At 39.5% G+C, this 26,433-nt stretch overlaps 1 protein-coding gene across 1 annotated transcript in view; it reads right to left on the reverse strand.

The window, feature by feature from the left end:
* The window catches only part of LOC128722599 (hormone receptor 4), a 151,884-nt gene that overhangs the window by 16,639 nt on the left and 108,812 nt on the right, over nucleotides 1-26,433 (reverse strand). The window contains exons 4-10 of the mRNA XM_053816273.1: nucleotides 20,424-21,038; nucleotides 20,295-20,348; nucleotides 16,276-16,368; nucleotides 8,227-8,281; nucleotides 6,882-6,923; nucleotides 3,930-3,956; nucleotides 874-1,303 (exon numbers count right to left, since the gene is read on the reverse strand). Coding sequence (XP_053672248.1) covers nucleotides 874-1,303; nucleotides 3,930-3,956; nucleotides 6,882-6,923; nucleotides 8,227-8,281; nucleotides 16,276-16,368; nucleotides 20,295-20,348; nucleotides 20,424-21,038 — 1,316 coding nt within the window. The remainder of the gene's footprint in view (nucleotides 1-873; nucleotides 1,304-3,929; nucleotides 3,957-6,881; nucleotides 6,924-8,226; nucleotides 8,282-16,275; nucleotides 16,369-20,294; nucleotides 20,349-20,423; nucleotides 21,039-26,433) is intronic.

The following is a 26,433-nucleotide window of genomic DNA, read 5'->3' on the forward strand; positions in this document are numbered from 1 at the left end:
CGTCCGATCCATCCCTGCATCTCCAGAGACCCGGATGCCATGTGGATGTGCAGCTTCACTGACCGTATTGTTGCAACCTCAGCCGGTTTGAGGTGGGTTGCAGCAACAAAACAAAACAAAAAACGGTGTAGGAAAATTAACTGCAGCGAGTAACTTTTGGTATCGCCACGAGAGCGGCCAGTTGTGGGGTTCGCCCCGTTGTCGCATGGTGATTATCCGCGCAGAAAGTTATGCACAGAAAGTTTCCGCGTGGAATCAGCTTAAAGGGTGACCAATTTAAAACTACAATTCGCACCAAGGGCCGGAGAAATATCATTTTCCACTTTTCAACCAGCGTTATCCCGCCCGGTTCCGGTGGTTTGGTTGTGTTTGGTTTCGCTCCTCGGAAAAAACCGGCGCACGTTCGTAACAGATTCGTCGGTGGTCCTCGGGGAAGTTTGCCATTCGTTCGGATAATAATCGCAAAAATCCGTTGGCGCATAAAAAGAACGGTGTTAAAATGAAAAGTTTCCACCACAAAACCGGACCTTGCGCTCGGGCGGGCAAATGGAATCCCATTTCACACTTGCGCGAACAATCAAAAAGGGATTATGAGGTGGCAAGGTAGATATGGTAGCATAAATATGCCGCTTTTCTTCCACCTTGTGGCACTTGGCCGTGGTTGGCTGGCGTACGACTCGGCTCGAGCCGGCTCGTGTTTGAGGTATGCTTCTTTACACTTTTGTAAAGGTAACGTTAATCACGGCGACGGTAAACAATCTTCCGGAACATCCGCCTGGAAGGGGTTTCGTTTTGTTCCGAGATTAGAAGCAATTCGATAAAGCCCAGCAGGTTGTCGAGGTGAGATGAAGAAATACACTACGTGCTACTTACGATGGGTAGCCCGCGTGCCCATTCAGTGCAATCGACGAGGGAGAAGCGAACTGGCCGGCCTGAGGATGACCTGAGAGCAGAGCGGATGGGTTCGATCCAGGCAGGTTTCCACCTGCACCACCACCACCAGCAGCAGAAGCCGATCCGGCACTGTTGGCGGTACCGTTTGAAGCCACCGTAACAGCGGTTCCACCCGGATTCGCTAAACCGGTAAGTCCTGCGAGGGCAGGATGTCTCGTCGCAGACGGCGCGACATTTCTAGCCAATCCGGCCAGCACTGATGCTATCGGATGCGGGCCTTGGCGGCCATGTGCTAGGTGGATCGGAAGCGGATGTCGCTGCTGCTGTTGGTGAGCCAGAGGCAGTGCATGGTGCGGATGATGCTGTGCGAGTGCTGGATGATGCAGGAGTGTCGCATGCGATGGTAGACCTGAGCCGGTTGTGACGAATTCGAACGCAGAACATCAATCGTCGTCGTTTCCGGCAAACCGCCACACGTGCACGTTGATGAGTTGGGAGTGCATGCCATTCGAGAGGGCCAATGATTCCAGTGCAACAAATGAGTTGTGGTGGTTTGTTAGAGGCATGCGATAACAGAGACATAAGCACGGACAAATCATAAGACGTCCACGGGTGCGCGCAGTGACGGTGGCGATCGATTGATTGTGGTGATGTGGTTTGGTTTGGTTTTGTGCGTGTTGTTTTGGAGTGAAATATGAAATGAAAAGAGAGGAGAGCAGAAAAAGAAAACATAAGAAGCGTGTTAACGGAAAGTAGGTGTAGAAAGTGTGATGCTACATGATGGAATGTTTTGGACGCTGTGTAATCGTGCCAGTAAATGAATGGTAAATAATAACGCTTACGATAGAATGAGATGATCCTTGCTCGTGTTAACATTTAATCCTAGATACTAGACTACGGTACTAGTAGCTGGTAATATTCCTTTGGGTGCGCCTAAATTTATACGCCATGAAAATATTAGGCTGGGCCAGTAACGTTTATGTTAAAGTATTAAAAGTATGCTTGTTTGTGTTTCCTAATTGTACCGAATGACCCCGCCAAAGTATCCAGCGCGGAACGACACGTTAAGCCGGCGACGATGTAATAATGGACGGTAAGGAGCGAAAATTGAATAACTTTTCCAATTCAACGGCTCTGGGTCATAAAGAAGATTTAGTTGCGCATGATAATATCACCGGGTGCGCCGATAATTCTCTTGATGAGCTTTTAACTTGTTCCGCCGGTGGCTGCGCTCAGCGTCCGGCGAGATTTATAATGGCTGCAAAATGCTTTTCCGTCCTTGCAACTGATTTACTTCACGTGAGGCTTAGGAAGAGAAACGACTTTTAACAACAAACATACACAAGGCGAAGAGGAAAAAAAAGCAACCCCGGAAATCTAAACATAAACAGCCCTGCCAGCAGCCGTCAGTCATTTCCGTAATCTTCATCCCGAGTACCATGACCCTGCCGTACTGACCCCCGCCGGTTCACGGGCACATTGGCATTATCAGAGCTTTAGCACGCTTTGCCACGAACGAGCGGCGACATTCGACTGGTTTTCGCCGGGCAGGCAGGAGCGAAATGAGAAGAGAGATTTGCTTTTTCCTGTCCGAAAAGTTATGGCTAATCTTTTTAGCGTTTGTTTACGGCAAGGATTTCCCCTGCGGCTTTCCCGGCCGATGGTAAAAAGTGCTCCCTGCTCGTCCGAGGGCAACCTCATCCCTGGCTGCTCATTGTTACGCTTTCCTTTTCCCCATCTGCTGCTTCGGGCCTCCCCCCTTTCAATCCCACCCAACAGCGATGGCGCAAACGAACCGAAAAAAAAACCGACGAAGCGTGAGTAATTTAAAGATTTCGCGACTTATTAGAAATGATATTAAAAATTCACTAGCCTCCATTCGTCTCGGGTGTGCGCACGCTGGCATTCGCAAGCGATTCGACAAGTTTCATCGCCTCCGCAACGGCAAGTGGAACCCGGCGGCGTGAATCTGTTTTAATGAAATTGGACAAAGTAATTTAACTGTTCCCCCAAGTCCCAGACCGCGGGATGCGCTCGTTCGGGGCACGGTGGCACCGAGATAACGGATGCTGCCGTGTTTTATGATTGTTTGATGTTTTGCTTATCGCGAGAAAATAATTAGGACTTGATTTGAAGCGCACCGTTCGAGTGCTGGGGTGGGATTTTAGAGCCTATTTCGGATCTCTGCCACTGGTGGAGGCGCCCGGTACCTCATTAAACTTGGGAATAATTACCGTCCTAGTCGGTGCAAATCTACCGTTCAGATTGTTTTCATCTGAAAGCGAGGACCCCAGTGTACTTTTTTGTTTCTCTTTGCGTCTATACGCATACAACCACGTTCCGTAGATGTCATGGGCGGAAAAACAAACTCCTTATCATGGGCGTAGACAGCGACGGAGCGAAGCATGTTGAGCAATTTTTCTCGAGTGGTCGACGAAGAACGGAATCTTGTCAAAATTCCACATGTACGATGGACAATGGTACCGACCTTCGTCTCTGCGCGGCAGCACGCTGTGCGGCCGCAATCAAGATCGGTGATGTTGCGGTGGGTAGTTGGGTGGCCGCGGCAGCCGCTCCGGCTGGATTTGCGGAAGCAGCTGCGGCCGCGGCGGCGGCGGCTGCGGCAGCTGCCGTTGGCGTTGCGGCGGCTAGAGCCGCCGTTGGTGTTGCTCCGACGGTGGTCGCGGCTGTGGCTGCACCTAGCCAAGGCCACGTTGCCAGTGGCAAACGGTAACCTGTTTCGATAAGCGTGGTTGAGCAATATTTAACAACAAATCTTAACACTAGTCGCGTTTAAACAGTGGTTTCTAAGCGCATGATCAATTCCATTCTTTTTTTTTGGAATACCATAATGATTAACTAATTTTAAATAATACAAATAATTAGCAACCTGTTCTAATATCTAGTAAAACAAATGATTGAAAAAACACTACAATAAAACCCTAGCACGATGGATCATTTTCATTTGAATCGCAATTACACTAATGGGCGTTAATGTCAATAAAATAGATTATATACGATCGATTGATGCTTACCTTCTGGCCAAGGGACACACACGGCTGCTATTGTTGTTCCATGATGCGGGATATCGAAATGCGCACCGTAATTGAATTTTGCAATATTCATCGTTGGCATTGTAGCGTACATTCCGATGATGTTTTAAAACAAAGATTTCAACATCGCCATTGAAACAATATTCAACGTCAAAGAGAAACGTAACAGAGAACAGCAAGAGAGAGAGAGAGAGAGAGAGAGAGAATGGGAAAGAGAGAACAAATTCCGTTAGTTTCACATTTATCACTCCTGGAAATGGTATCATTACAGCTAAGCGATATGATCGCAATTACAAGGAGACATCATACATAGATATAGGGCGTGGTTGATGAATGTGTTCGTGTTGAATAAATAGGCCTAGGGACGAGGGTACGCGTTTGATTGATGAAAAGGATTACCATTTTAATGGATGGATTACTTTCAAACTGGGAGTGACGGATATCTTGGGATTGAACAGGAGAGACACGGGAAGGGTCGTCAGCTTTGGTGGGAGTTTTCGGGATCGGGCACAAAACGTGAACAATGGAATGTCCTGGGGATTTCTGGAGGAGAGCTTGAGCGTGAGACATGCCGCTTTAGCATTGTTCCACAGTGAGTAACGAAGCGACGACACGATGAAAGCTCCTAACAACATGTTACAGGATACAGCAACGCTGGGTTGCAAATTCTAACCTACATGGAAACTGTGATACAGTGGTTACAGTGGATGGATATTAATAGCTTCTTCCTATGTTATATGAGCAAAAACTAACCACAAATGCTTTCAAAACAAACATAATGAATTTACATTTTAGGAATGAATGCTGGAAAACACAAAAAAAAAAAACAACGATGGAACGAGGAATTCTAATAAATCAATGGGATTTATGAGACAGGGATTATTTTAATGCCATTGCGATTTGGGCTAAGCACTATAATTTATGGTTTCAGCATGCTACATTGTGCGCAAAAGTTGCAAAAAAGAACCGGAACAACATCGGGCTACGGGCACGCAACCAACCAGTGGGGCTTTTGGAAATGAACACGTATTTTACGCATGACGCAAAACGGACGTCGTGCAAATTAGCATGCTTTTCGGAAAGCCTTAATAAATGCCTACAAATGCATCAATTGGGAAACAAAAAGCAACGTTAAATTTCAAACGAAGGCGACATCAAAAGACCAACCTATCAAAAATTTACAGTACACCGCTAGGAGTGTAAAAATTAAATCCTTCAAGTACGGCGACGATAGGACAGTGATCGGAGGGTGATGTTTAAAGCACCAAATACGAAATGGCTCAAAAACTCGCCATCTGCAAACGGCATTCATGGTCGCCAGCAGAGGGATGCGTAAAGCTAAGCACAACAGCTAAAAAGCACCCATAAAGGGTGACGGAAGGTGGATTTAGCAACGGGTGCGTTATTTTCATTCGCTGGTGGAGCAAAAAAAAACGGAGATAGATGTCGTCCGCGTGTTTAGCATTCTAGTAAACGATGATCGCTGTCGCGTGTCAGCCGCCATAAAATTGCCATCACTTTCGAAACGAGGCGCGCGTGTTTCTTTCAGTAAGCGCGTTGAAAAGCACTCCTCGAGCGGCAGGGTAACTGTCCCGTTGGCGCAGGCCTTTCTATGGTTTCCCTTAAAAACGTCCCTGTCGCCGTTCCAGGACAGCGCAGTATAGCGCCGAACGATGGAACATAAGTTGATTGATAGCGATCAATTCATTAAAGCCAACTGCTGTGTCAGCCGTTCCGCGATTCCTGAACATCACCGCCGATGGTATGCTCGTCCAGCGCACGGCGGTACGGGCTACTGCGGCCGGTGCACATTATTGGCGTGGAGTAACTGCTATTCACAGCTGCGCCTGATAGACGCTTTTCAAAACGAAGCCACGGCGCTTCCGGTGTAGAGTGAAACTTTCGCGAAAGGTATCTAACGTAAGCTAGAGCGGAAGAGCACTTTAGCAGATGACTAAAGGAGATAGTTAATTCCGAAAAGGCTTTATTCTGGTACCATAATAAAGAGAAGCACCATGTAATATCGCTTATGCGGTAACGGTGTGTATCACATGTACTTGATCTAAATAGTCTGTGAATTGTTCTCTTTTTAATACCACAGCCAAATGAGTTAAACTAGAACAAAGAACAGTTAATCTAGACTTAATTAAATTACAAATGTCTAAACAATGCAAACAAGAAAACATTGATGATATAGTTGCAATTCAATTGCAAAGTGCAACATAAATATGAAACGGAAATTACGGATGGTGTGGTAATTACTTGTCAAGCATGCAGGACGAATCAATTGATTTAAAACAAACGCTGCAAAAATTGACACGAGTTGTACAGTTTAAAATTAATTAAAATAAACTATGAACTGTGTTCACCTCTACAGATCGCATGAAAACGAGTAAAAAGTAGGTGAATAATTTGAGCATTACGGCATTACGAGTTGACCAAATATCAATAAAACAAGATATTGTTTTAAAGGATTTTTTTCGACTGGATGATAGACATTAATTGAATCAAGACATAATGATGAAGAAACACAAACTATTTGGAAATATGGTATGATGGCATTCGAGAAAAAATTTAAGTATATTCCACATTGATAATGGCATGCAATGGAACATAAAGCGTACTGTAGCGTGCATTCTTCATGCACAACAACTAAGCGCAGCAATTTATGCTAGCTTTTTTTGTGTTTTCCAGCCTTCAAGGGCAAATTACATCGGAGACACGATGAACATACGTTAACCAAAGGAAAAATGGGACACGGTTTACCGTGGGCATTACTACAAACGTCATGAAGCGTGCGAGGCAACATTAGTAGGCGTTGTTAGCGGGAAATGTGGGAGAGATCTATCGGGATACAATCATAGTTTGATGTGCTTGCAAACATTCATCGGAATATAAATAAATGTGAGTTTATTTTATCGCAGGATTGCTCACCCAGTGATGGGGCCGAGACGGCGCCTTGTTTCGTCAGAAACACTGCACACGCACCAATACAAACATTCACACACAAAACATGGAACGCAGGTGGATGTTGTAAGTTGGTAGTAGCACAGACGAGAGGTTGTTGATTATTGGTTTGGTTTCGGTTTTTTATTAAAGTTAATTTCGATATCGTTCCACAATGTCCCATTACAACGCGTTACGAAAGGGCAGGATGAAAGGAAAGGAATTGTTTTCAAAAATTCAAATAAACCCAATCGTGTATTGCATTGGAATTTAATATTTTTAAGCATGTTTATTTGATGATTCGTGAACATTTAATTCCAGCGAAAGATAAAAGAATGGATTGCAATTATTCACACGCACAAGAGAATTATGCATGAAAAAGGTCGTGGTTCGATATCGTTATTATGCAAGGTATCAATAATACACGTTTGTTTTACACATTTAAAAGCACAATTGAGAAACGATTGAGGGATAGTAAAACATCCGTAAACGCCGTGAAGAAGAGAGAAAAAAGAGAAAAGAAAGAAAAATTGAAATAAGTAAAAGTCAACTTCAGCCACTTCCATTTCTATGCAGGATTATAATTATTGATATTAAGTGGGGAAAATAGGACGGAGTTTTCGTTAAATCACTAACAAATTAGCATCTTCCAAAGTTTGAATCCTACATTTTCAATGGCCTAACAAAAACATGTAAAATTAATGCTGTAACCAAACGCATGTAGTGAAAATGATTGAGCAGTTTTAGATTCAAAATAAAGAAAAAAGAAATGTGGGACATGAAAAAAAAAAGATACCAGTTTTTGATGAAACTTTTCGTCCAAACTTTTGCTGTATATTTGCTCGATAGACTCAAATATCATAAGTGTTTGCGAAGGATTACGTCGTAAGCAACAAAGTATTAAAAACAAACACCTAATAGTATGTTTATCAAATCGTGGAATTAGATTTACGTGAAGGCAACTGGCAAACAACCAATGTGAACGATTTAGGAACGTAAACCAACATCATAAATCCAATTAAATTTGGTATTCGAAGAGCAAGGTATGAATTATTGTGACATGTTTTACTAATACTGACCAAAACGGGTGCATGCAGGGTTAAAAAAGTGTGATAGAAGAACAAAAATAACGACTTGAACGGCGTGAACAAGAAACAGAACGTGATAGCTGGGTGGTAAAGAAAACACGAATGCAAAAGTCAGCACTAACAGTAGAAAACTGGCTATGTTTGAATAATGCCTAGACTTTCGGTGTCTAAATACAATGCTAAAATGTAACACAAAACGTAGTGGTAGGAAAGGAGAGGAAGGAAATAATGGTTAAACAACTTACCGCTTGATACAGCAGGAGCTTTTTTACTTTGAACTCGTGCGGTTGCATTATTGACCTACAGTTTTAACAGCATTACACACGGGCGGGCGGACGCGCAGGGTTGTGCACGTTTGTGTGTTTTTATGTGTGTATTTGTGTAATTTGTGTGTGCGTGGGAGCGTGTAATTTTTTGTTCATATTTCAGATCGTGGTTTGAGGATTTGGTTTCGTGGTGGTTTGACGTGTATTTTTGCGGTTTTAGAATTGGAGTAAATTCCGAAGAGGAAAAAAAGAAGAGAATATATAACAATTAAATGCATTCAAGATAATCATTGAGAAGAAGAAAGAGACAGATAGACAGGAAAAGTATGATAGATATAGTAACACAGCGATGACAGAAAAGTGAGAAAAGAATGAATCGTAAACGTAGAGAAATATAACATTACATTGATGCTTGCTTTTGTATTGAAACACTGTAACTGTATTCGGATTTCTTCACACCAAATGCAACATCATGCAGCATGAGCCAGCCTTTACCACGTCCTACCGATCAAACATTAACGCGGAAATCTGTTTTACGCATAATGAGATAACGAACGAAAACAAAACAGTTCGGAAACTTCGGGAACAGGACATTCAAATCTGTTCTCAGCAACCTACACATTTTCAGACCGTAAATCAAACGAGACATTGATTAAGCTTATTAAATCGTGCTAATGGCCATAGCAATGGTTTGCTAGTAGCAGCTTTTCGTAACTATAGCAACGTGTACGAATTCGTCGCATCAACACGGCCGTGGATTTCGCAGGGGTATAAGCATTGTTTTCAACCTGACGATACGGCGGCCGTTTCACTCTATCTGCATGATAATTTATGTTTTAATTAGAGAAACCATTACACCTTTTCCATTGTGTTGCAAAGGGATTGGTCATAACGCCCGATAAAAAACCATAAAAATTGCTTAAATGATCATATATTTTTCATGACAGTTTACATTTATGGTGCCCTGATAAAGCCTACTGAAAGGAGAAAAGATGAAAATAAATAAATAAAATAAAACAAAGTATTCTCCAGTTTCGAAACTGTGCAGCAGTCAACAGGCGGAATAATTGCGTTAATAAATTGACAGAGCAAAATCGGGGTGCTATCGGTGGGTTGCGATGGGCGTTGGAGCTGTAACAGTGGTTTATTTGGATTGTAATTGGTTTGATTTTCATTGTGGAGCCTTCGTTTGTATAAGCTTCGCGTACAGGAGTGTGGTGAAAAGCCCTGTCTACAGGGTATGGAAATTAATTACGATATTTACTCGAGGACACGTTTGAAACTGTGCTTGGATGGTTTTTCACCAATTAACAGCATTTACAACGTCATAAAGTCGTTATTGTATGACGAAACTATTAATACAGCTGACCTTTACTAAACGAGCTCCAAACGATGAGAACATCATTTTCATCTAGAATCATGAATCCTATTGCAAGACTTTCTCGTTTTCACCCCAAAATATCAATTTCTACCATTGCACAACTGTTCAACATGACGGTAATGATAGCAGAGAAACTTATGTTTCTCATTAATAAATTAAATTGAAAATTATCAGCGTAACTCCTTCATCGAACATATAGTTTTCAAAGTTTGAGCTGCTTCATGCTGGGTCGAGATTAAAAGCTTGTTCTTTGTGAAGGACGTGCCCGGTTACCGCGATACACTTTAATATATCTCCAGAAAAACTTTCATTCGTATGCTTCTCGTGCATGATTTTTTTTACAGTAACAAGAAAGAGAGAGAGAAAGGAAAAACTGGTTTTATACGAGAGTATATTACATAAAAAAACCCATTCAAGCGACGAACGACCAAAGTGTCACATTGCGGTGTCTCTGGGTCTGCAGAGTAGGGTTTTTGTTTAACAGAAACCGGACAACTGTTCCGTTTCCTTTTCCGGTTCATCACCACGACAAATGAACCAGCAAACGGGAATTGGGACGAAGCAAACCGTGTTAAAATGTTGCCGCTCGGTCCGAACGGGATGGCCGCGAGTCCCGGTGTTGGTATCATTTTTAATTAAACGTCACTCGTTCATTTTTCCATCTGCAGGAGAGAGGATCCCTAGCAGATCAGATGATCTTTTCGATTTTCCTGTATTCGCTCATCTCGTAGCAGCGGCTTTTTATTATCCTTTCACGTCACGTTTTTAATTATTCCCGTGGCCGTGCATGGCCGGTTTTCTTGGCACTGGTACATCGATTACCTTTATCACTTTTGCCATCTGAGGCAACGAGAGATATGGTTCCAGTTGTATTCTACTTCATGGCACATTTATAATTGGAATTCAATAGCGAAGGCCAGAGGATGACAATCCGTTCACGTTTTCGTTCGGCAACCAAACTGGGCTACTATATGAAGGTGGCAACAAGTTCAATTTCTAATTACAACTAAATGAATAGATCTGATTAATAGCACATATTGCCAAAAAGGTTTAGGTGTTTTTAGATTTATGATCTAGGATTGTGCAACTGGAATACTGCTTCGGGAATCGTACTGATCGATGCATTGATGCCACCATCATAGGCGGTTAGAATCGATTCTTCTTTGAATTTATTCACCTCTCGGAACGGTGAACACATTTGCATTTTATGTTGTGGTTAAAACCCGCCCACGACAGTCGTACCAATTCGAAGCGGCAACGCAGTGAAATTATTCGGTGCAACGTGCGTACCATTGCATAAAATATGCAACAATTGGATCAGGCTTACTCGGTGGAAAAATCATCGCATTGTCAGGCGGCGCCGCGACGGTATCGGGTTTTGCCTTCAAAAAAATCCAAAAAACTGCATCCGGGCTCGATTGCATACGAAAAAATGACATGCTACTAGCCCAGTAGTGGATAGATTCAGATAGTGAATCACGAAAAAAAATATAGCGATGCAAAACATTGTCAAACACATTGTGCAGAACGCGTTCAGTAGTGTCTTGTATTGAACGACGCAAGGGAATCATGAAATTTGAGTTTATCGTATTGGGAGCATGTTGCTCCTATAGCAACTGCCTTCAGCGTTTCATCGATTTTACCAATCGATGAACATCGGCTTCCCAGCACAGCGATATCCACGTTGATCTCCAATCACTTGCTGCGTGCTCGGCAACCGTGCTGCGGAAACTGATTTGCATCCGCGGTTGTCAGCGTTCGAAAAGCGCCAGGGTTTGGGAGAAAAAAAAACAACATCAGCTGCCAGATGTAGGAGAAACGCCACACGAGCTGCATATTCTCAGTTGAACGGAAGGATTAAGCACCTTTGCAGCATATTCGGTGTAAGGGTATAGGTCCATATACAATGCGGAATAAAAATCGTTTTTGCTCGTTCAAAGGACCGAACAAATGAAACGTGGATAAAGGATGGCCTTTGCTTTGACTGGGTGATTTGTAACCATCTTCCTGGCCGAGCATCCTTTATTCGAACTTGTTCGGGCGGTAAGTCAGTAATGCTAAACGTTTCGCTTCGTTCTTCTACGTAGCCTCCGTTCTTTGATTCGAGAGTAGGTAAGGAAAAAGCCAGGGATTAGAAGCTAGCTTATGTAGTGCCAGTAGCGACTACTGGTGCAGAAAAATGCACATCGTTAGTATCGCTTTTTTTGTAAGCCATACTGAAAGCTTAATGAGACTATGGGAGAATAAAATTGAGTATCTGTTCACCTTTTGTTTGATATTTTCCGGAAAGGATTTTGTTCATTTTTCAACTTATTCCAAGCTGTTCTTCACTCACACTACCGACTATAACAAAAGCGGCCTGTAATGTCAACGAGGACCGCGTAAAGAATGCTTATTAGCGCGTCACAGAGTAAAAAGGAAGTTTTCTTCTATAGGTGATATTTTTTGTACAAAACTGAGGATGGATATATGTGAAACGGAGAAAACTCCGGCTCGGCACCCGTGAAGCGATAGCAACCGGATTTATCGGATGGCAATAAATCTTTGGTTGATTTTTTTCTTCAAAAGCTCCCACACAGATCCACCAGAACACCAAGCGTTTTTGCTTCATCCTGTAAAGTGAGCGGCATAAGAGCATTCGTGAGGGATGGAAAAAAGAATGATAAAAATCGAGCTGCTCATACTGCTCTGTAGTACCAGGGTGAAATCTCTTTTAAACCTGTTTTGTTATTAGCTTGTGGGTAGTGTTTTTCCTGTTCAAAGTCTCTCATGCTCGCGGCACAAGTTCATGTATTACGACTGCTGTTATTTTTTTAGAGAATTCTGTTCGACTGTTTCACGCCATGATCAGCAAAATGGCTACACTGAAGTGAGTGGCGCCGTGAATGCAATGGCTTGACAACGATTGATTGCAGGTTGGCGCTCGAAATTGGGAGCCAGTTTATTGGTGGCCTTCCAACCCAGCCTGATGAATTGGAATTCTGTGGGCATCGAAAACGCGTGCAGAACGAGCACAGCAATCGGATGGAGCCACTGTATTGGCGTAGCGTAAAAGAATTATCGCTGGGACTGGCGTGATTGGCGAGAGTGTGCGGTAGGTGTAGCACAATATATTTTGTGGCAAAAAATAATGGACTAAACATTGCAGCTTTATCTAGAGGTGTTTGAAAATGATTAGAGATACATTGGATTGGATGGATTTATTTGTTTGTTGTTTTTACTACTATTCCAACGTAACTTAATTGTGTAAAACAATACAATCAACGGTCCGATTGTAATCTCAGAGTCGTGCAATATTCTGTTAGCAGGACGATCCAGCAGTGGGATGAAATGAAAGGATAGAAATTAATTTTCTATGAAATCGTCGGGCAGCGCTATCTGTCGGACAAAAGTTGGGTCCTGGGAAAACTTAATTTGCCACATCCCTACTTTTAGCCGTGGCAATCATGTTTCTTGCTATTGAACAACTCAAAACATTCCGTATCCCTTCTGCCTGCATTCCAGCACGATATTCCACAAGGTATATATCACAGGCGATAGACAACTCTCCCTGATTGGGTTTGAATGAAAATTGTATCTTCCCCGAAGCTAAAGGAGCCCTGTTTTGTTTCGTTTTCTTCGGAAGACACACTGGAGCCATCCTCGCCAGAACGAACGTCTTAATTAAGACCCGTGTTAGAAGCTTCCCGCGTGCAATTGAAATTTCTACGTCAAATTGATCTCGAGAAGTAGGTTGAAGCCTATATTGATTCGAGAAAATTGCACCGCCTTTAGTTATCTTACATAGACGATTTCAGTATCAGTTCTCTGATAAATCATTTGTTAAATAAGTGCTTTTCGACTAACTATAAATTTTATCTATACATCTGAGTTTAAACAATATAACTGGTGTTGCTCATGCTGCATGATGTTTTGAATATTATCAAACTTTATTTAACTTGCACGTACCCTGTTCCTAATGCCGAATTAGGTAAACTTTATTTTTTTTATATTTGGAACCTTTGTGTGTTAAATAAAGTAAAATGAAGTACGCAAGCTTCACAATATCAAAATGTTTCTTGTCGTAGAAATGTACGTTATTGCAGATTGTGGTTTCGATTCATCTGGAACGGTGTGAAGAGCATTTAAAAGTGAAAGAAAATCCTATCGCGTTGGTTGAAGTTACCAGTTACAAGTATGAAGTTGTAGCACTTCATCCAAAGATAGAAGGAAATTAAACGTACCATTTGAGCCATTAAATTTCAGTCGAGCAACTGTTGGCCAGTATTTTGCGGACGATAATTGCTGTGGTAGTGATAAAAAGAGATTGAAAGATAAACGTAGGAAACGCTAGCAGTGAAAAATGAGCTTCGTCGTTGGAAACACAGGCACAGCATCATGCACTGGCGTACCTGTGACAGAATGCCATTCGCTTTGCTCTGTTTCTCGTGCGTCAAAGTAAATAAAAAATCCCTTTTCAGTTTTAACGATTTCAGGGAGATTGGATTCATTTTATTTTAGGTTTGTTTGTTAAAAACATTTTACGCAGAAATAGATACTCGTGCACGTAAAAAATAGCTAAAAAATCAACTAATTTAAGTTTGTTTTCTATGCACAATCTAAGGCTTGAAATTGAAGCTTTATGAAAATTTGTTAAATCAGGTCAGTAAAATATATCAACGAACGATGATGCACAAACTCTAATTCGTTTAAAATTTTCGTTGAAAATGTGTGTGTACGCAATTTTATCGTCGGCTTCAAAGCAGAGAAGTGACATACACTAGTATCGAATTAGTGTCTAAAAGGGTGTTTCCAAAAGCGGTTGTTATCTAATATGGGAGCATTTTTAAGTCGTTGTGCTCTGTGGCTATCAACAGGAAAATACATCTCAATAATTATGAATTTTATAAAAATGGAAAGGAGAAGCAACTCCGTCCAGTAATTTGAAATGCATCTTGTTCTGTTATCACAGCGTTGCCACTATCATAAACCAGCTATTAAAAACTTTAGAGAGTATTAGCAATTTGAGCAACATGTTTTTTTAGTGACGGAATTTTTAAGGATGCTAAAATGTGGTGACATTCGGTGCAAACTACCGTAGTGTACATATAAAAGCTACCAAAATTGAATCATGATGCTAACAATTACTCAACGGATACCCTGTCATCCAAAGAAGTGCGTTAAGGATATATTTGAGAGCTCGAAATGTCAAAAGCTGGAGCAACTCTATCCAAAATATTAAAAGCCAAATTCAATACAATCCAACCCAATTACGTATGCTAGATGATTAACAGGTTAGGTGTAGCAATGGGGAGCAATTGAAATGGTAATAAGTTGACATGGAAGCAGTAGTACTAACACCAGAGCAGCAAAACATTGTTGAAAATCGTTCGAACTAAAATGAAGACACTTTATCAACTACACAATTTTGTGTGGTTTCGCCATTCTTATGGGAATGATGTACATTGTGTTTGTGCGTTTCGTAGCGTGTGTGTATGTCGAGAATAAAATAGAAAAATCAAATATGTTTGTAACCGCATCAAATATGCAAATAGCTAGGCATTTAACAAGAGAAACACCATGATCAATATTGGGATGGGGAAACAATGTCAAGGAATCCATAGAGCATAATAAACTTGCGCGGGAAAAAGAGGAATGTATGGTACGAGGCACAATTAAGGGCAATCACAAAATAAAACATAACACGATCAATATTTTTTACCATTCCAGAAGTATTCCACAACCACAAAGTGTCAAACAAGCTGCATACATAGAGTAGAAATAATTTGTGCTGTTGAGCGACTCTTTTTACTCTTCAATATATCAGTCTAGCCCAAAGCAAATGCAATAAAACTTGCTAACACTTTTCCACAGTATCAGGTGGGAAGTACAAAATATATTAAAACTAAAAATCAAACCATCAATGAAGAGCGGGGTTTGGCATGTTACAAAGAAATAATGCTAGTATTCTCATATCAATGCACGCACGCAGCCGTCTAATTGTTTAGGAATGGGTGTAAAAGACAAGAAAACTGAAAGAAAACTCATTCTCAAACTGGAAACGACTAAATTCGAAACCATCGCTGTGGTTCATAATACATAAATGCTCCGTTATACAATCCAAACGTACGACTACGACCAGGAAGGCGATGAATAAAATTGAGATTTTTGGTTGAATTAAAAAATGAAACATGAAGGTTAGATTTTGCTTGAGAATCAACACTCTTCTATTGCTTGCTTTGATTGCATTCTTTCACTAGAAGAGTTGAGAAAACATCGAATGGTTACAGTGTTTCATATACGCAACGTATTTTCTAAATAGAATATGTATATAGCAAGTATCAATGATGCTAGAACAAAATAAAACTTAGAATGCATGGCAAAAAACTTAAAATTGAAAAGTTAAAACTAAAAATAAAAATAATAAAGAGGAACAAAAATAACAAACACAAATAAAAGAAAATAATATAAAACGACTATGGTGAAAATGAGGGTAAATAAAAACAATGAATGAATGAAATAACTAGATGTCGATAAAATCAATAAATAAAAAAAGAAGTAAAATCATGAAATAAAAAGGATGAAAAATCGATAGAGAAAGTAGGATAATATATGTTTATATATATTTATATAAAGAAAAATGAAAAAACTTTGTTTTTCATGCACACCTCAATCTTGCGTCCCTCAACCACAGTGCCGTGAAGACGTTCGCGTGCTCGCTCCGCATCGCTACTATTAGCGAATGTTACAAAACCGAATCCCTACATGCAAGGACAGAACAAGAAACATGCATTAAAACAGCGTCCGCTCAAAAACAACGTGCAACAAAAAATTGTATTATATATATTATCTGTATATATAATGGTATCATTTTTCGTATGGTTTTGCTCGTTCGCTTGTATGTTTGATTATTTGTTTGGTCATTTGTTGTCGTCTTATACAGTTTAAATCTAAGTAAATTTTTGTATAACAATAGAAATATCATATGTATCGAAGGGAAAAGAAACCTGGAGCGATAATTTGTAGTTCTAGTTGTTCTAATGTCAGGAAAGGATGGTCAAGGTACTAGGATAGAAGGGTCGAATTGGTTTAGATTTCGTACAGAACACTGCAATTTACAACGAGACAGTTGTTGGTTTCACGAATGAGTGCACAAACCAAGCACCATGAGTTTTGGGAACAAAATGCTTTACTATTAAATACACAAAATCAGGAGGACAAATATATCTGTTTCAAAATGAAAAATAAATGGTGAAATTTAACGGACAAAGCATAATGTGACACACCAGGGGAGAGAGGCAGACGAATTTTATAAAAAAATTTACATTTGCACTGTTTTTCAAGCAGTTCAGCCCATTGGTTAATTAAATCAAAAAGGGTTAAAATAGACCTAACCTTAGAATTCATCAAATATTGAATTATCGTGAAGACACCGTGACTGAATCTTCTGGTTGGGATATGGACGCGATTCGTTGCAAACAAAGTTGTGGCAATTTAAAGTGCGTGCTCAACTATATCTTTGTTGCAATATGTTGTTCTAAAAGGTTGTTTGATAATTAAATTTTGTCATAGCGTAAAATTCAGTAAACATAGGCTTCTTACGATTAATCTAATTTTCTATTCATCCTCGTATTTGAGCTAAACTCTAGGCGAGTGATATAGACGTGAATTCATCATTTCATCATCGTGAAATTTTCCTGTCAGTTGGCAAACCCTAGTATTTGTAAAATCACTCAAATGTAATAAAACATTCATGCATTATGAATATAGTCAATATCATAAAAATGTAGTAAATTTGGATTCTAGACTTTTGTTTAAAAAAAATTCTATAGATGAAAAATAGCCATATTCCACAGCATATTTTAACAAAATTCAAGCTAATAACTACTTATAGCTTAAAACATTTCATTTATTGAGCTCATGCCGTTTGGAAGCAATGTTCCATGATATGAATTAATAGAACACTGTTATGCTTTTTACAAGGAATTATTCTGGGCTAAGGTTTAAATATATATATATATTATTTTAATCGGGTAAAACAACATTTAATACATCAAAAAGAAATGTTGCAGAATATCTTTACTCAACCTTTATTCAGCATTCCTTACATGTAAACCGGTAAATCAAGTCACCGTTTAAAACTTATAGCTACCTTATAAACCTTTCGAAGCCGTTCGGTCAGCCAAACATGCAAAATTTAAAGAAATTATAAACAACCAGTGAGAGTACACATATAAGTATGAGCATTCCGTAAAAATTAGAATGTTTTGGAAACAACCAGCAACTGGAATTCGCATCACACATCCCAACCATACACTGCTTTAGTTGAGGTAGATTTTGAAAGGATATTGCAATATTAAATATATCGGTCTATGCTAAAAGACCATATTTCTGAAGACGATGCATTCAGAAATGTTACTATGCAACGTATTCTCTATCAAGCAATTCAATGTTGACTAGGAAGAATAATGCATCATGGAACCATCTTTTTGATAAAGTAATTACTAAAGACTAAAAAACGATAACCAATACAATGAACACTTCATTGGGTAACAATAAACAAGCATGTAGTAAACACATCATATCATGATAACAGGAAAAATAGGAAAGAAACAGAATTGCATAGCTATAGTAAATGCTGATTGTGTCGGTTCGAAAAAAAAATGAAAATTTGTACTATCGACAAAAAACAATGCGTGCGTTGCTGAAAAAACGTATGGAAAATGATCTCATATATAAAGACCAAATAACATAAATTTGAACAGGTAATGAAAAAATGTGATAAGGATTGTTGGTAATCGCACAAGGAAAACGTAGTAAAAAGCATAGTAAAATAAGAAGACTTTCATAGGAGAAATATATAACAAAGTAACAACAATACAACGTAGCTTGTAAATAAAAATTCGTTTAAACAAATACAACAATTAAAAAAAAGTGAAATCCAGGAAGCAATCATTCGAAAATGCAGGGCATGAGAAAAGAACATTTTATTAAAATTTAGCGAAAGTAAGGCAGCTTAAATACCAACAAAAAATCACAGAGGATATAGAAGCGCAGCACATGTTTGAACTTGTGATAACAATAGTTTTGAAGAAAAATCAAACAATAGTTCGAAATCAATTCTTGTCGTAAAAGTACGGGCTTATGCTACAGTACAATTAATTGCGAAACAATACAAAACACAATTGTAATATCGTAGCCAAGAAAACTAAAACACAAATAAATGATAGACTGGGAAGAAAAATGATACTTAAACGAATGGTTTTCATACATTACAACACTTAGAAATCACTGTTTTGCGATTGTCACAAACGGCAATTGAGAAAATGAACGTTGGTGATAACAAAAAGGTAAAATACTGGTTTGTATGTAATGAAATATGCAAGTTTATGGGTTTCATGATACACACATCAAATTGAGTGAAATGTGGTAAATGAAACAGTGTAGATAGTTTAATAATGTTTTGTGAAACATATACTGATAACAATAACATAAAATGGAAAAATTAGAAGAAACAATCTAACGTAAAGCATGAATACAAACATAACAAAAGAAAACTACAACGTTTGAATGTAAAACTCTTTCTTATATCAAAAGTATTACACTTGCCTATGCTCGAAATCCGAGAAATGTTAACTCTAAGCAACGGCCGGAAAGATGAAACAAAATAAGTCATTTAACATGAAAAATAAAAGTTTGATAATGGAAACGGGTTGTGCTGTGGTTTGTGACTGGGGAGAAAAAAACAATATGTAAGTAAACTGAGATAAAGGATCAGGAAGGAAGTAATATGATGGCTTCTGTGAAGAGGAATTGCTATAGGTGACGATACATTGGATACAGTTCGAGGATACAGGGCGTAAGAAGTGTTCTATGTATGTGTGAAACCGTGATAAAGGTACGCAGGATAGTTGAATGTTTATATAAATAAACGGATATTAACACTTTTTTTTTATTGCAAATTGTTTTCAAGCGTAAATTTTGTAAAGTTCAAGAGCGCTTAACTGCAGCAGAAAAAAGGTATGCGCAGCTTTTATCGTGGGATTACTTTTCACTTATTGTTGAGGAATTGTTGAATTCAACTGTTGGACAAAATTCCACAGGAAGGAAGGTAGGAGTTGATTATTAAGAGTCATGTCGCTATGGTATCAGGGTTTTATTTCATTTTTGATCGCTAGGGAAATCACTTTCTACCCAATTTAATCATGACTACAATTTACTCAAACTTTTTAGATTGATCGTAATTTAATTATTCAGTTTCTAATTTGTTTCATGGGTGCAACGCATAGAGGTGTGCGCTACATTTTACATACATTGCTATGTACCCTTACGGGAAGTTGTTGCACTAATGTAATGTAATTTCAAAATTGGTGAGTCATCATAGAATTCACAATTACGGATAAAAATGATTTCCAAGCGTTCCTAAAACCCATGATATGTCTTGTGTTTGTTTGAAGAGAGAAAAAGAAATCAAAAGCTCATTGTTTCAGGACTCGGTAATTTCGCCGAACAAAATAACGAGCCAGATTTAGTTTTCCTTCAAACAAAGCTTAATTTTCAGTCGGAACCCTAGCAGTGAAAGGAGGGATCTATCTAAAATTCGTTGGTATTGAATTGTTTCTTTTATATTTGAGAATTCTAACAATTGGTGTAAAAACTAGCGCATACCAAAACATTTAATACATACCTTGCTGCCTCGTTCATTAAAGATAATCTCTACATCTAGTATGGAACCGAATTGCTGTGGAGGAAAAGGATGGACATTTTTAATGAATACTTTTTTATGCAGGAAATGAAGCTGTTCATTGAAACCTACCCCAAACATGGATCGAAGATCCGGATCGCGGAAGCGAAAAGGTATGTTTGACACATGCAGTCGCTTTGGTTGGGATTTGGAATCGGTCAAAGCAGCTACGGCCGCTGCCACGCTTTGGGACTGCTGTTGTTGCTGCTGACTGCTCACTACCACCTGCTGCTGGGTTGTCTGTTGGCCATTGAGTTGCTGTTGCTGCTGTTGCTGCTGCTGCTGCTGTAGCTGCGCTTGTATCAGAGTCGTCTGCTGGTGATGCTGTTGAGCGAGAGCCACGGCGGACGAGGTCATGGTGGGAGGAATGGCCGAAACAACCGTGGTCGTACCCGCACCGATCGGTCCCGCTGCCGTCACGACCAGGTTGCTCACGTTACTGCTGCTACTACTGCCGTTGACGGTGCTGTTGCTATTGCTCGTGATGCTGGCGTTGTTGTTGGTGGTGTTGCTGCTTATTGAATTGACTGCCGCCGCAATGGCCGCCGAGACAGCTGCGTTATTCGGGTTGCTGACGTTGTTGCTATTGCTGCTGACGCTACTCAAAACCGACGAAGCAACGTCTGATGTGTTGGCACTTGATACATTGTTGGATGCTTCCTGTTCCGATTGGTGTATTAAATCGGACTGTAACATAATAACAAAATAACAAGAAAACATTAACGATAAACATTTATTAGGCTTACAGAAATGGTGTTCAACTATTTCTGAAAACTATAACTGAAACAGCACAATTTCTATACGTTCTGTAAAAGAAACAATCACCCTATTGTTACAGTTCGTTTCATCAAACTCATGCGATTCGCTACTTGCTCGTGCTAAAAGTCCTTTGAATTCGGATTCGCAATCAGCTGCGATAGAGAAATAAAATTTACTTCGATCGAAATGCCAATCCAATTTCACACTGTTTGATTCATCAATTCAACTAAAGCACACCTGCCACAACGCAGTACAAAGAATTGAAGAAAACATTTTGAGCTGAGAGCTGGGAACCATAGCTGAAGCCAAGGGTGATGAAATTAAATTAAAAATAGTTATACCTTTCTTCATCGAATAAAACGAGATGGTATCCGATCAGAGTGTCATAAGGCGCCGGAAAACAAGGAGTCGGATTTTGTAAAAGGTGAATAGAAGCACAAAAAAAGTGTCATGTTTCCCTCATATTATCAAGTGTTGTCTCACACGTACAAGGGACGAACGGTTTGGGATCGTAAAAAAAATCTAGCCAAAGCCCGCACATAGGAGTCTCCAGAACCAAGAAATACTACCCGACACATACGGGTGTCTGCTCAGACTGTGCTTTTCGTTTTAACTCGACTGGTGACCTGTCATTATGACGCTCGATATTCGATACTGATTGAATTATTTTCGAGTGTGAAGTCGAAGGAAGCGGAATCGGAGGGTGGTTGGGTTTATTTTGTTGACTGATTTTTCCGACGGTGCAATTGGGATCAGGAGCCGAGGCGTCTCTCGAGGGGTAATAAGAGTGCTTACAAAGCAAACTTGAACGACGCTTTCCTAACTCGTATCCGATACTTTCTTAAGGAATGTTCAACCAAAGACTCGACGAGAAGGAATGTCAAACTGAAGATGGTTGTTTTTCTGTTACATATAAATTGAAACTTCTATTTGAACATATTGCAAACATTTGTCTAGTGTATAGTGTATATATGTGTTCCAAAATATAGTGTTTCAGAATTTCTCAAAAACATTATGTAACTAACATGTGAGTTGCAGCCGTGGAAATCAATTTAAAATATCGCAAGGTTTACGAGGTTGAAAAAATGCTGAAAGAGAGAGCCAGCTTGAAAGTCGTTTTGCCACTTTACTGTTGCTTATAAATTTTATTGTTACTATCTCCCAGGTGAACATATCAATAGAGATACATTCTACATACAGCAACCCACCTTCTATAGACTGCATCGAAAGGAGCGATGAATGTAAAGCAGGTTTCGTTTCAGCTTCCATCTCATTTCAGCATTTCTTAGCTTCGTTTTATTGTCACATAGCTACCGAATCGCACTCAGTTTTCAAGTTCTCTAATCAGCATTTTGAAGTATAGTTAATAATAAATATCGTGCAGTAAACTCCATTAACAAGATAAAGTACCATTTCCATGGTGGGAGTTTTGCTCGGCGTAACCTATAACCTCGCCGACGTCAGATACGTATAGATGGAGCATAGCATATCATTGTGAAGAAGGCAAAAGAATATGCAAAAGTTGTTCCTACGTGCAAGAGCCAACGTTCAACTGATATCGTTGATAAACGACCGACAGTGACACACGATCCGGGTTGCAAACAGTTTTCGAACGTGGACACAGGAAAACAGGAGAGCTGTTTGTCGAGAGGCGTGGTAATAAATTATCAGAATAAACCCTTATTCATTTATGCTCTGAAAAATAAGCACAAGTACCATTTCACCATGAGTATCGATGCAAAGGGAATACAACAAGGTATCAATTACAAAATTGCAGCGCTTGTTTGAAAAATTGTAAGCTTTAGTAAATCAATCCATACAACTGTATGTGCATGAGATTTAAAATTTTGAAGAGAAATACATTATTGTTAGAATAGATGCAACACGTTAAACATGAGTTACCGAATTGAATAAACTCATCGTTACGTCTCTTCATCAGTTTAATATCTAAATATGTTCAGTGTAATTCAAGGTTAACATGCGATTGTGAGTAACCATTCTGTTCTGCATACCGATCCAAGAACATCTATCGTTAGCTCAACATTTTCGTTTGTAACCCTGGTGAAATTTCAACACGCAACATGATCAATCATCTAGACCCAGGTGATGTGGTTTGTAGTTAGATGTCGGATCGAATTCAAAACTGGAAACGAGAAAAATAGAGTAATCTTTTGTACGGATAGCGAAGTACACAAGGCAGGAGTACTGAAATAAGACGACGCAAATGTAGATGGAAAGCCGATCGCTTTGAAGGTTATAGGAAATATAAATGCATCTTTATACTTTTCTCCCAACTGGACCATGTTTTATCTCGCGTTTTCCACCTGAACAAGGTAGAAAACCGGGTAAAAGGAAAGCAAAAAAGAAAGCACAATTTTTCCTACTGTCAAATAGAACAGGCTCTTAGATAGAGCAATTCACGAGAAACCGGTTTCTTTTGCAATCCGCAGCTTTCCTGGATAGTGCTACGTGAATCGACAATCTAAACTCGTTGTTACTATGAGTTATGGCTTAAGTTTCTGCTTACCTTCCCAGAGGAAGGGAAAGTTTCTACCGATGTTGCCTTCTGCAACTCAGCACAGCTGAAAGAGGCAACATACGTGTTCGTTTTTTCATCTATCAAAACTGTACGACCACTTTATGCCAACTAAAAAAAACTGACTCACCGACCAACGGATGATGACGAAAAGGAAAGAAATAAAAAGTGATATTTTAGAGCGATTGAACGAAAGCGAACGACTTAGAATAATGCACACCGCGTGCATGCTTCTTATCCCCGGTCGAGCTGAGACATTTTCAATCTAAAAGTTCTTATTATTTTTCTCAGCCAGAAACCTCGCTTGCTACGCAAACGTGAAACGAAGGAAAAATAACTGAACATGAATGGCATGAAAAGTGTAACCGTTGAGCCAAAGGCAAAGAAATGAAAAATATAAGAAAAGACATTTTTAAAACACGGTTCAATGCAACCGTATATCTCCATGCGTCATGAACGATAGCCGCTGTATGGAAATATGATAAATGCGTTTAACGCTAGAATGGACATTCGGTAAAAACATTACGTTTACGTGGAATGCAAAAAAAGGATTACGTGTTAGGCCATATTGAAGAATAATGATGAAAATTTGATTTTTCGACCGAAACAGAACATATAAGTAGTGTTTAATATTGCCTCCAAGTGTTAATCACAATAATTTAACGTACACGTGGTACATGTCAGATAAAACACAAACAGGTACGCTTATAACAGAAATATATTATAAATAAAGCTAATTTGTTTGATATATTGATGATATTAACCTTAAAACTGTGGTTCGACATCGCTTAATATCGCTTAGTCAAAACGAGCATATACCGGTATATGTAATAATGGAGGCGCCTGGTACTTCGTGCTTTTAGCGTTATGTAATGCTGTGTTTTTCTACTAAAACGCTCATCATTCAAGAACATCGACTTATTCATCCGATGAAACTAATATATGAAAAAATGTTCTTAAATTAATATTTTCATATATACAAATAGACCAAAATAATAATAATGCTGTCTACTGCAGATTATTTGACAGGGGAATAATGGTTTAATACAATAATAGTTAAGGAATATGAAATAAAGAAAGATACGTGTTATAATATGAGATTAATAAGAATCAAAATAAATCAATTGACATAAAAATACTCGCTAAAACGAATACCGTCCGAGATGTGGAGTAATAAATAAAAAAGGCTTCCGGATTCAAGCATCTATGAGAATGTGGGCTAATCGATCGTTTTGATTTTGCTAAGCGAAAGATTGCGAGAGATATAGAAGCTCCAGTCTACGACTGTGAACACGATATGAACATCCAATCTCTCGCAAAACCCATATTGTTTGGGAATGAATTCATTTGCCATTTCGCATGTAATAGGATTAAGTTGAGATCTCAATCTTGCTCGTCTTCGCTGGTGTGCGCATTCAATGGATGCTCAAGACAAGGTATTAAATCGAGCGTCGTTTGAATTAATATGCGCACACTTACGCTCGCATGTAGTTTATGAAAGCATGAAGTCATTTCATTACTACCGTTCGGAAAAGGAACATTCCGAAATTACGCAGAAAATGTACCCAAAACGAAGATTCATCGGAGAAGCAAGTACTACGAGAGACACAGGCATAAATAGCACACAGTGAACCTTATTCTGCTTCATAATTAATCAATCGGCCACGAGAGCTATAATCAAATTTGTTTAATGTTTGTTTAGGCTCACATCGTCATCACATCGGTCTCCCATTTCCTGTCTGACCGACGCGTATATTAAACAATCACATTTATTACATTGGTCTGCGAAGGAGGCTTGAGTGGTTTGAGTCCAAATAGAGCTGCTCAAAGAGCACACAGTCACCTAGAGATAGCTGTGAGAAATTTGAGCAATTATTGCAGTTAGGAAAAATGGCAATGAAGAAGAAGTGTGTAGATGGAAAGAAAGTACTTCAACGCACTCAGCAAACACCACCTTTTGCAAGAAGCCATAACAATTTCTATTCATGGTACTCGGATTTGACGGCCACTTAGATGGGCTGTTTAGAAGAAAAATACACGATTTTGCACTCTCTTAGAATATTTATGATGCGCGAGAAGCCAACGAAAAATCAAGAGGCAACGCATGGTAGTGATGTTGGGAATTTTAGCATAAATATCTGCTAACCATTATGGTCAACCATACTTTCCACATTGTAAATGTTCCAAAATGAAAGGATAAAATATAGCAACCAACCAATTTGGCTAACAAGCGCTGAATAAACTCAAATGAAACTGAACAAAGTTTTTTAAAATGATGTGTTTTAACACTCTTTTGATAATTTGTGAGTAAGAAAAACAGAAAGGCTTTTATGAGGAAAAATTTCCCATAGTAGGCCATAAAATCGATGGTGGCATATACGATACCGCATAAAACGCAATACATTGTATCCTTCATTGTTCGCCAGAGCTAAGTTAGCCTGAGCCCTTGACGATGATGTGGCGTTGGTCACTGATGGAATGAGCATAAAAATGAGGAAAGTCGAGAAAAACGGCAAACCTGGCTTTACATCCATCTCTAGGCCCACCAAATAGCGAGCTCATTATTTCGAGGACTGAATAGAGATTGCTCCAGGTTCCACGGACGCTGCTGCTGCTGCTTCCACTAATGTAGGTTTCTCTTCCTCGCCATCTGCTTAGTGAAACCGCATTTTATGCTACAGCTACTTCCTATCATGCCTTCCAATGCGCGCGCGTGTAGCACAAAAGAGCGAATGTGGAGCACCGGAAGTAGGTTCCTGCGAGGGAAAAAATACGATCCCTAAATGA

This window comes from Anopheles nili, chromosome 3, assembly GCF_943737925.1.
Source record: "Anopheles nili chromosome 3, idAnoNiliSN_F5_01, whole genome shotgun sequence".
Lineage (NCBI taxonomy): Eukaryota > Metazoa > Arthropoda > Insecta > Diptera > Culicidae > Anopheles > Anopheles nili.